Consider the following 12,294-nt stretch of genomic DNA (forward strand, 5'->3'; position numbering starts at 1 on the left):
TTCCTTTTAATTCAATTAAATTTTATTTGTATACCACTTTTAACAATGGACAATGTCACAAAGTAGCTTTACAGAAATCCAGATATAAATTTTTATTTAAATTTATCCCACATTTTAATTCCAAGACTTGAAAATGAAAGTGTACTGTGACCATGAAAGTGTACTGTGAGTGCCTCCATGCCTGCATGTGTGTGTATGTTTGGGACCCAACAATCCTAGGGCATAGTAAAGCAGTCACCAATCTTTGATTTTACAGATTCATTACAAGTTTTATAAGCAGGGCATAAATCCACAACATGGTCTTCTTTGGTTGCAGTATTAAAATGTACTTAACTCCACCCTTTTTCAGTGATTATACCCCAAACTTCACATATCTCATTTTTCAGACTTTTTTGCCATAGATGCAAGACTTCACGTTTTGTTTAATTCCATGCAGGCATTCATGTGATACAGCTGTATGCGTAAACCAGCTCCATCCCACTTGCATTGATTAGCAACTGTGTTTTTAAGTGATTAGGTAAACTTCAATAAGCCACTTACAAATAGGCACACAGTTGCAAAATACCAATTTCAGATGGATGAAACTTACTGTATGGTTCCAGAGAAACAGTTAACTGACTGTAGCTCCACCCCTATACGTGTCCATGCCCCATTCATGAGTTAAAGTTGTGTGAGGAAATTATGAACCAACTTATTAAAACAGATTGACAGTTGGTGGCCATATTGTTTAGAAATGTCAATATGTCTTTGATAATTATTGAGTTTCACACTCTGCTAAGTAGTTTGACATGACATTTGTGAAGACCAAAAAATAATCCTAGGATGAGTTTGCAAAAGTTTGTTTTGCATATTATGCAAATTTAAAACAATCTAAATCAAATACCATTCTAAAATAGTTCTTAAGACTTTTTCATTTGGGAGAACCGAAATAATCAGTGTAAAAAAGTAATGTAAGTCTAAAAAAATTCTGTGCTTCAGAGCCACCATTAGGTGGAAAATTGATTTGGCACATGCATATCAGCAACTGAAACTGGATGCTGACTCAGAGAAGGACCTTACCATAAATATGCATAGGGGACTGCATAGGTGCCATCTTAGCTATGGAGTTGCTAGTACTCCCTCAATTTTCCAAGCAGTCATGGATCAAATTCTTGCTTATGACCTTCTACCAGATGAGTTGGAGGGTTAAACAGGGATGAAACAATGGAACAATGGACTATGACAGTTAAAACTTTTTCACACCTGTGGGTGAAAGTGTGTAAATGCCGACACTTACGTCCGAAACTTTAGTGGAAACTGAGACTGAAATTGAAAAAAAAATCAAGAGGGTGAGGATTCTCCAGAGGAACCAGAGAGAAGATACGCACAAAGAATTCATACAGCTCCAAAAAGACTGGATTTATAGTCTATCGTGTAGCTAAGGGATTGTAAGAAGAAATAAATAAATAAATAAAAAGTTATGTTACAGGTATCGTTTAAGTGCAAGTAGGGTTTAGAGTTAAATAAGGGTTTCCATCTAAAGGGGGATGAGTTGTAATATATGTTGTTTATTTGTTAGCATGCAAAGACACAGTTTCTATTGGTTGTCCTGTATGTCAGTCACGCCCACTTTCGGGGCTAGTTTGAATGCTTGTGTGTGTGTTAAGTGGAGAACGCACAGTAAAAGAAGTCAGTTGAACTCAGTTGGTCTCCTGTCTCTATTTCCCTGCATTAAAATAACATTTATGCAAATATATTACAGCTACAAACCCTTAGAATCCTTATTTGGTAATTCATTGTTTTCTTTTTATTTTGTATTTGTGCTGTAACAACGTCACAATACAGGTCAAGCTACTAATTGTCAAGTTATGCTGAAATCGGTGCAGGACTCATCATCCCCAGCACCAGTCACATGTCTCAATCAGCCTCACCTGTGTCTTGTTTTCACCCTGATTATCACCAGTATATAAGTTCCTTTGTTTTGGTACCTCTTAGACAAGCTTTTGTTGTTGTTTCTGCTGTTGTATGCCTGCATTATTAAGTTATACCATAGTCTTGCTCATGCCTGTGGATCTGTGAACCTCTCTCAGAACCGTTTTGAAACAAGCAGCAGAGCACATTAAACATTGTTGAGTCTGAAAAAAAATGGAATGTGTGGCTGGTAAGATTTAAGAAAAGATATTATGTGTGGTTTATAGCGTAGCTTTAATATGCAGGATTTAGTACACCAACATTTTTTTTTCCACTGTAGAAAGTCCCTCAAGGTAACATTGAAAGAATTCCATCTTCTCCTTTCTTGCCAATCGAAGCTTTTGTTCTTCTCTTAGATGTAAAAGTTTACAATTTAAAAACTTGTTTAAAGAGAACACAAAAGTCCACATACTGAAAAAAAAACTAATTGAATTTACTTAATTCAGATTTGTACATCAGTTCCACATGATTGAGTTATGTTAACATAATTTGTTTTTGTACATCAAACATGATTTGATCATATAATTTCAATGCCCTAATAAAATTAAATTTTGAAACATTTTGTGTTATTTAGAACATTTAGCAACATTTATTAAATGTGTTACAGAAAGAACATATTCACAACGTGTTTTACACATCCTGACTATCATAGATAATGTGCTACATTTATTTCATTACATTTACTTGAGTAACTTTTGGAAAAAAAAATTGAGACCATCAAATTTGCGATGAGAGGCCAAAAATCCTAGGACTACTTTGCAAAAGTAGGTTTTGCATATTATGGAAATTAGCAAAAACTCATGGTTCATTAGATATGGACCAAATATTTATGTCTCTATGACTTATGGTGTGGTCTGCATGATTCATTTTAAGGCAGACGAACAACAAGAAGAAAGAAAATCCTAACAATTACAGAAGGGTTCCTTTAGAAGTAGGCAGTAAATGGTTGCATATTAGCTGCATTTAGAACTTATGCAGAATCATTAAGGTTTTGTTTTGTTCTTTTGTAATGGAAAGACCGATTGTTGATCTTTTTCATGTTGTCTAAACAAAGATAAAGAAGGAAAGATAAATTTAAACATCCAGTCAAATCCATACCAATTAATGTGTGCTACACTTTGTCTGCATACATTAGACTCCATACTTTATATTTTTTTAATGGATCCAATCTAAAAATATGCCTAATGATCCAATAAAAATTTTTATTAAATAAAATAAAAGACTATGGTGACCACACTCTAACTTTTCTCTAGCTTAACCTGTATATTTCAATCAAGTATAGTTCTGAGTTTAAAAAATTAACAGTTTGGCCACCGTAGAGGGAAGGTTCACTGTGAAACAATACAAAGTTCTTTTTAAGACATCTCTTCTTCCAGGATGACTCCGCACCCATCCACAGGGCTCACTGAATGGTTTGATGATGAAAATGATATAAATCATATGCTTCGGCCTTCAAAGTCAACAGATCTCGACCCAACTGAACATGCAGAACATTTTGGAGCGACGTGTCAGATAGACCTCTCCACTTCCATTATCAAAACACTAATTGAGATAAAATCCTTTGGAAGAATAGTGTTCATCCCTCCTGTCCAGTTTTAGAGACTTGTAGAATATATGCCAATGTGCATTGAAGATGTTCTGGTCGCTTACTAAGACATCACATTATGTAGCTTTTTAATTGGTTACCTGTCTGTAGTTGCAATCATAGTTTCATATACATATTGCCTATTGTACTAATACTATTTTACTATTGCATTGTTTTACAATGGATTAATTACTAAATGATTTACCTGTATTTTGACTTTCTAAAGCCTCTTTTCTAAATAATACTACATTTTACTAATTCTATTTTACTTCCAGTAATAAACAAACTGGCAAAAAATGTCATCAGTTTGAGACTCATTTGATTGGCTCGGAGAACTGTGTAGTACTCAGGCTCCCTCTCCTCTACTTAAGGCTGTACGAAAAGCAAGCAGGAGAGAAGACCAGTCACAGGATAATACAAGGTGAGCTACTAACAGCGCAGTGTTTGGATTTTTGTTTGTTTCATTTCTTGAGCATGCATATACATAGGGTCAACAGTTTTGTCCAGCAAATTTTATTCAATCTTAGTTGAAATGTTAATCAGTAGTTTTGCCATGCATGATTAAAATTTGCAAAAAAAAAAAAAAAAAACACAAAAAAATTGTTGGCCAAGAGAGTGCCAAAACAAAACCTAGATCCAATATTCTGATAGCAGCATTAGACAAAGTGACTACTCACTTTCATGCATCATTTTATCAGGAGATGCCTGGTACAACAGCAGAACCTAAAGTGAATTACCGTGGTGACAAAATTTTGGATAAACAAACCTGCTACTTTGCTGATTTAAGGGATAACTGTGAATGCATTCAAGTCTGTGTCCATCTTGGGTATCAGGTTTGCTGATAGTGACAGAATCTAATGTAGTCACATTTGGTCCATTAAAAATAATCAGTTTTAAGACTCATGCAAATTGCTTTAAATCAGTTAGCATAAACTTGGTGAACTACATGCTTCCATATGTGTTTCTCTATGTCTTCCAAAGGGACTTTGGAATGGACTGCATTCTCCTCATCTTTCTACTCCGAACTCTTGCAGTAGTTGCTCTCTTTCCTGTTTCATAATCCCAAGAGGCTTTGCTGCTGCAAGATTTGTTGACTGGGCATATTTCATAGAAGCCCTTACCTTCTGGTTTTAGCCTAACCCTAGGAAAGTGGACAGAAAACAAACCGCCACAAGGTTCCTTCTGGGGCTTATGGTCTGGGCCTTGCAGCCATTAATCCAAAGATTAACTGCATTTCAGTCCACAGTTCATCTTCTGTGGTGTTTAAATTTATGGTTTGTCAGTGGCATCAAGTATCTCAGTTTTGTGCCTTATTCCATGTGGAGGTCTAGTGGGGAAACTTGTCCCTAGTGAATCAGTCCATTTTTACAGCCTTGTTTGGACAGCTGACAAAGCAATTTTGCTAACATAAGATGAGATATAGAGCTAGGCCTCTACAAACCTTATTTGACAGAACTAATAATTCTTCATTCTTTGACTTAAATCAACCTTCTATTTTCGGTCAAGCTACTGAGGCATACATGGTCCACAGGAGAATTCTGGACAAAATGTATTGTAATAATGGCGAATAGTGAAAAACACAACTGAATTAAGAGGTACTACTGATGACTGTGGGTATTTGTGTTCATTCAGCCACAAGAGCACTGGTGTTGGGCAAGGAGGCCTAGGGTGCAGTCAGCATTCTTATTCATCCCAATGGTGTTCAGTGGGGTTGAGATCAGGGCTCTGTGCTGGCCACTCAAGGTCTTCCACACCAGCCTTGGCAAACAATGTCTTCATGGACCTTGGTTTGTGCACAGGGGCACTGTCATACTGGATCATGTTTGGGCCCCTTAATTCTAGTAAAGTGGAATTCTTAATGGTACAGCATTCAAAGGCATTCTATACTTCTATATATATGTGATTGAAACTTTGCATCCACATAGTATAATAAAGTTTAAACAAAAATTATTTAAATAATAAAGTAAAAAAAAGTTTGGATATAGAAATCTAATTAAGTAATCTATGCCATTTGTTCTCTGGTAAAGTGTATAGTGATGGAGTAGGTATAATGACTATCAACTTCAAGCAATTATATTTAGCATAGTATTTAAGTACTGTAAGTATACTGGCTCAGGATTCGTGTGCTTGTTGTAGGCTAAATTAATCACTCCATCTTCTGGTCAAAATGTATTACTACTTTGTGCATTATAACATCACCTGTTATTTTCCATAATTATAGTGTATATATAGTATAATATGTATTATAGAATAATTTATATAATTATTTTTGGTTCATACCATATCAGTGTTATGACACAAGAAGACCACACTTGGATGGAATAAATTTTGACTCTTTGGTGACACATTGCAAGTACAAAAAAGTAACTTTCCTAGCCAATCTTTTTTTTTTTTTTTTCCACACACAACCCAGACATTCACATTATACAATAAACATGTTATACTTTAAATATGTATAAAAAAAAAAAAAAAAAAAAAGATATGTGCACTTTTGGATAAAAAACAACTGACAAACAACAAAAATGCATTTAAAAAAACAAAACAATGCTTGGGATGAACAAATGGATAACAATTATTGTTGAGATGTGTTGAGACATTCCATGCAGAAAAGTTTGACTGGTAGATTCTGGTCTTTTTTTGGCCTATTGAAACACCCCAAATGTCATATTACTTTCTAATCTCTGTGTTTAAATAGAAAATATCCTTAACAATCACAAGTGTCACCACATGGCTTTGCTGGGCTCTAAAATAATGCACTTGTGCATGCAGGTCATATTACATCTCCAGTGTGTTGTACATTAAATACAACCACAAGAAGATTAGGAGCAGCTTGGAAAATAAATGACCTGCATGCTGTTAAAAAGCATGTGGTTCAAGTCTTGTTGAGCAATTCACAAAGTACATTCTCTTAAAAGTAGTTTGACATTTCACCTAAGACAACATTAAAGCTGAAGTTATGGATGAAAATTGAGGAACTCGAGAATTTAGGGATTAAATGAGATGTATCTGCTGTAGATCCAGAAAGACAAAATAGCTTACATAATATGATTTGAGCCTGATTTTTTTTCTTGCTATTTGATCTAGGCACTTAATTGTTCTTTGTGTGAGGTTATTATAGCAAATTCCTTTTGGATCAGTTATCAAAGCTCACTCCACCTTTTCCTGTAGTCTGTGTACTATTATGTACAGAATATTGAGCACTTATTGGATTGTCTTTGATTGTATTCCTTTTTTAGTCTTTTGGATGTGTCTCAACTCCCATATGTTGTGATTTTTTTAGCTCTTGTTCTTTAGAATTTGTGGAATCCCAGGTTGAAATAACTTTGACATACAGCACCCATATGAAAACATCCAGTAAAAAAAATATGTGCTGGAATATTTTCTGGCTCACAGTCCTTTACATGCTGACTTTCTACCATCTCCTGGAGTTTGTAGTGTTGCAAAGTTACATTAGTATATACTGCGCAAAGAAGGCATTTTGTGATCTGAAGAAAAAGACAAACACAGATTCACTAACATATACATTGACTAGCAAGGATCAGTCAGTCATCCAGCAGAAACAGCAACAGTCCTTTTTTTAGTGGCCAACTGAAAATACTTGAGAAAATCTTCCATTAGTCCTAAAATACTGAAAAGGCACTGTGTTGATTCCAAAATCTAGAACTCAAGATGCTTATCTTTTTCTGTGTTTTGTCCATTTCCTATTTCCACACATGTATCTAGGTTTAAGTCAGATGTCCTGTGAGTGTTGTTAAAAAAAGAAATCAGTCATTGAGACTATATCATAGTAGGCCTATTATTTGGTTCTGTTGTCCTTGAAGGCATGGTGATGGTGTTTCTGGGGGGAACTGGCAGGCTTCTCTGCAGACCTTTTCCGATGACTGCCATAAATTCTGATGTGTTGATACCACCGGCTGTATCTTCTCTGGAAGTTGGAGGCTGGAAAATAAAATAAACATTTTAGTTCACTCTTCTATTTAAAAACAGGTTCATAAGATCACTTTTGGCATCATTGTGTGGAACGCTAAAATGAATCTTTTTTCCATAATTCAACTGTGTTTTTTCCAGCTATTATTAATCAGCTGCCTTATAATGTTTAGCAGAAAATGTGATTTCCAGGAAAACATCATTCAAAAATTAAAATGATAATAATGCTAGAAATAAAATAAGATTATAGTGATTATTCACAATAGATCATGCTAACTAGCCCCCTCTGGGGTCCATTCAAAACAGCGCATTTTAGCTCGCAAGCCTGGCAACAGAATAGCTTTCTCCCTATTATCTGGAGACTGCAAGCTCGAATACTGAAAATGTCACAGCTATCCAATGGAGCAAAATTGGCTGTGATCTCTGGGTGAGAGGGATGACATAATCTCTCACCTCTGTCAATCAGAGTGACACTATCCAATCATGAGTGTATATGAGCTCATGAATGTGGAAGAGGGTGTGTGTTACACTGCATGAGCAGCAGCTTGAAAAGATGCAGTTTCCTGGCTTCACTTCTCTGTGAGCATATTAGCCTTTAACCTCCCTGGTTGGTGACTGTCATTGGGGAGCTCTGTCATGTGATAGGGAAGATGTGGCTTTTGGGTGGGAACTGGCAGGTGGCAGGAGAAAAAATAGGAATACTCCAAAAAGCCAGAACTTTATTTTATTGTCTTTATATATATATATATATATATATATATATATATATATATATATTTGAAATATTTTTAATTTCCTTCAGTCTTCAAATGGTATCATCTTCAGTGTGTTGTACTTTCTATAATTCTTCTTCTTTTAGGTTTGAAGAGCATTTTAAGAACAATTTTGTTCCTTTTTTAAAGGCTCAACACACATGAAGACTTACGATTCATGCAAGAAATTTTAGGCAGGTCCCAGGAGCCATCTCCTTTGCAGCGAATGGTGGGAAGGTGCCTCTGGATGAAGCCGTCCATACACTGGTATCTCACTAGCGAGTTGATTTCATAGCGAGGCCGCATCTGCCCGAAGGTACGAGCGTTTGGCACCACAGGTGGCTGACTGCACGACACTATTATCAGGAAACACACGAGGGAGAGAAACACCATTATGTTGCTATCAAATTTATCTTAGCTTGTAAAAGACTATCCATCCATTTTCCATACTGCTTAACCTACAGAGTCGTGAGGGAACTTGGAGCCAATCGCAGGGTTGGGAGAGGTACTACAGGTACTACAAATTACTTCATAAAAAATGTCATCAGTAATGTAATACAAGTATCACAACATGAAAGTAATATAATCTGATTTTTTGTATTATTTCAAGGTCACATGTAAATAAAATCATGAGAAAAGCAATATGATCTAAAATACTTTTATTTAGAGCTTATTCTAGAGCTTCAAAACATGTTCAATGTTTGGATTTGTTTTAATAAAATAAATAAATTTGTTGCTTGTGTGAGTCACAATTGGTAAGAAAGAACCAGACATATAATCAAGCAGCTGTTTATACTGTCAAAAGATAGATTTATTTGGTTTTAAATGAAAAAAAATGTAATCCTGATAGTATTCCCTTTTTTTTGGGAGGGGGACACCCTGGATGGGGTGCCAACCCATTGCAGGGCACAATCGGACACACATTCACACATTATGGACAATCTGGAAATCAGCCTACAATGCATGTATTTGAACTGGGGGAGGAAAGCGGAGTACCCAGAGAAAACCCCCAAAGGGGTGAACTAGCTGCTAGAAGTGGTACTAGTGAGGCCAGCAGGGGGTGCTCACCTTGTGGTCTGTGTGGGGCCTAATGCACCAGTATAGTGACGGGGACACTGTACCGTTAAAAAACAGCAAACCGAGATGATAAACCCAGGTCCTGGCGCTCTTTGGTCATTAAAAACCCCAGGACGCTTATTGTAAAAGAGTAAGAGTATAACCCCGATGTCCTGGTGAAATTCCCCTATTGGCCCTTGTCTATCATGTCCCCCTAATAATCCCTCATCTCTGAATTGGCTACATCACTCTCTCCCCTTCACTAATAGCTGCTGTGTGGTAGGCGTTCTGGTGCACTGTGGCTGCCGTCGCATCATCCAGGTGTATGCTACACACTAGTGGTGGTTGAGGAGACACCTCCATATACTATGTAAAGTGCTTTTAGGGTGTAGAAAAGCGCTATATACATAACTGTAACTCCAATAAAAATGAGTATGAGAGACCCTTTTTCTGTTGATTTCACTGTTCTTTAAATGGAAACATACAATATATAGTTGTGTACAAAAGTTATCACACCCCTTCATGTCTGGAATGTGAATCTGAATTTCTATATCATGATGGCACTCCTCACCTGTGCCTTTCTTGCAGGTAAAGGTGAGGTGGTAGTTACATGGGACATCATTCCACTGGCCATCCTCATGCCAGATCATTACTACACAGTCCTCTCCAGAAGAGAAGAAACTATCTGGCTGATTGGGTCTCCAGTTCTCATATTGCTACAAGAGAAGGAAAAGAGTATGAGAATTGTGAATCCAAATATCATAATTGGTGTGAGTTCTTGCAGTTATTTACATTTATTTATTACATATATTGCCAAATGGAACGCTGACACTGTGCTCTCATAAAAAATAATAATAAAAAAAGGCGGGGGGGGGGGGATAAAGCAACTGATGTTTTGTTACTTACTATTATGCTTAGACAGCAACAATAAATGCCTCCCATTTCCCAATCCACATAGCGCTACTTGAGCGTGGTAAAGCAATGAAAATACATTTATCATATTAAAAAGCTTCACTTACGTCCCATCATCCCATATTAGTGAACAAGTCAAGTGTACTGTTCTGAAAACACCATGGAGAGTAAAATGATTATCATTATAGCAGTCAAGAACCGTTTTCATTCTTGCATCATTTGAATTATGTAGTAATACACTTAGACCGCATGCTGGCTTATTCATCTCTCTTATGGTTCATTAGTTGACACAAGAGTATTAGCTGGAAGGTTATGAATGACTGATATTATAACCCTTGTGGGGCACAAACAATAGAGCTATAAACCTTGTGCTAGTACTACACAACAGAGACCACATGGTGGAGCTGTCTACCTCCACACTATAACAGAACACAGACGTGAACTTTGAAAACTAACAGAAGCAGTGTGCAATTGCAGACACTGGCCTAATTTTTATCAGCATAAGACAAACACAATTGGAATTTCAGGAAATATGCAGCATTTCAGACACAACCCTGGCAAAAAGTAAAGCATGCAGGCAGTATAAATAAGCCTAATGCAAATTATAGGGCACATGCAAAGGTTATTTAAGGTCCTGTACAGCACATAGACTATAAGAGGGCCCACCAAACTACCATCTAATGTTAGCGAGATTGATTAAATTAATATGAAATTAGGAAACTAGAAACAGTTTAGTTTCCTATAGGACAATACATCTTAGCAAAGGCAACTATACACACTATGTAAAAGTACGCATCATAGTCCACTTGGGGGTGCTGTGTACCTCCTCACCGCATAATGAATGCAGATTTTATGGGAAATGCCAAAAAGAGATATTGGTTTATTCAAGATCCAGAAGAGCTAATGTGGATTCCGAACTCATCACTGATCAGCTGTTCTCTGTGTTCTCCCACAACCAGGTGGCTACAGTTAACAGAAGATGAACTACACATGAAGCTACAAGATACAAGATGATGAGTAGGATCATGTGGTATTTCCTGGAACAGCATTGGACCCAGTTTCCTTTCTCTCATTATTCCCCTGAAATAGCTCACTGTCCAAGAATGGTGGGATTGACTATGGCTCTCTTAAGATTGGAATAATACAAACCAGTGAGAGATGAGAGAGAGGCCTAAATGTACAACATAATCGTGCTTTTCGGAAAAGTGGATTGTATTCTGATTTTGTGTCCACCTCTTCCATGATAGCTATGCAAATATGCAATCTGTCCTATAGTTATGCACTGTCATGCATGTTTCTGGGGAAATATTTCAAATGGATTCTCAGTCAACAGGATCAGTCTTCATATATTCACACAAACTTCCATCCCATTTCATGCACTTGAAACTTCTCTGTACACTTAACCAACAATAACAAACACTATGTAAGCACTATAACCCACTTTGGCTGAGCATCTGAGCAGTGCTTTTCTTTAGTGTGTTTCAGCTGAACCATATGGAATGAGCCACATCTGTGTGTGCACTACTCATGCCTGCCATCTTTCAGCAACATTCTGGATTACAGCTAGCCTTTCAAAGCAGCATGGACCAATTTGCCATGCGTCCTGTTATTACCCTAGTCCAATTCTACAGGCTACCCCCTGCTTCCTGCAGACATTTAGTAATGCCACAGTCAAACCCTTAGGACATGCTTAATCACATCCTAATTCACACAAATAATCACATAGCCTATCCACTTCCCTTTCTCTTCTCATGTATATACAAGCACACTATACATGAGGACCACTCACAAACATGTAATTGTACGCCAAATAACTGCATATAACCCCCATCACAACACACATTTACAGCACCCCTGTGCTGTGTCCTTCACTTATCTAGTCCCAGGTGCTGCCCAAATGATGGCTGTTCCTCTCTATTTCCTGAGGAGAGTTGGTACCTGTCCACACCTGTCAGCTTACTCCTCCTGCTTCATTCACACGTTTATTTTAATCTCTCAGCTGGGAGGGAATGTTTCTACCGACAAGCATACCGCTTATCTCCTGCCCCCAAAGGCTTTCTCTCTTTTCCCCAGCTCCAGAATACATGCTGTATCTTTGAAGTGATTGTCCAA

General features: G+C 37.1%; 1 protein-coding gene across 4 annotated transcripts in view; it reads right to left on the reverse strand.

Moving 5' to 3' along the window:
* Positions 1 to 5,899: 5,899 nt before the first annotated feature.
* The window catches only part of vcana (versican a), a 33,670-nt gene continuing 27,275 nt past the window's right edge, over positions 5,900 to 12,294 (reverse strand). For all 4 annotated transcript variants that reach the window (XM_017452370.3, XM_017452369.3, XM_017452373.3 and 1 more), the window contains 3 exons: positions 9,842 to 9,986; positions 8,388 to 8,570; positions 5,900 to 7,474 (listed from right to left, as the gene is read on the reverse strand). In XM_017452370.3, the coding sequence (XP_017307859.1) occupies positions 7,332 to 7,474; positions 8,388 to 8,570; positions 9,842 to 9,986 (471 nt within the window). In that variant the 3' untranslated portion in view covers positions 5,900 to 7,331. The remainder of the gene's footprint in view (positions 7,475 to 8,387; positions 8,571 to 9,841; positions 9,987 to 12,294) is intronic.

The sequence above is a fragment of the Ictalurus punctatus genome, chromosome 22, assembly GCF_001660625.3.
Source record: "Ictalurus punctatus breed USDA103 chromosome 22, Coco_2.0, whole genome shotgun sequence".
Lineage (NCBI taxonomy): Eukaryota > Metazoa > Chordata > Actinopteri > Siluriformes > Ictaluridae > Ictalurus > Ictalurus punctatus.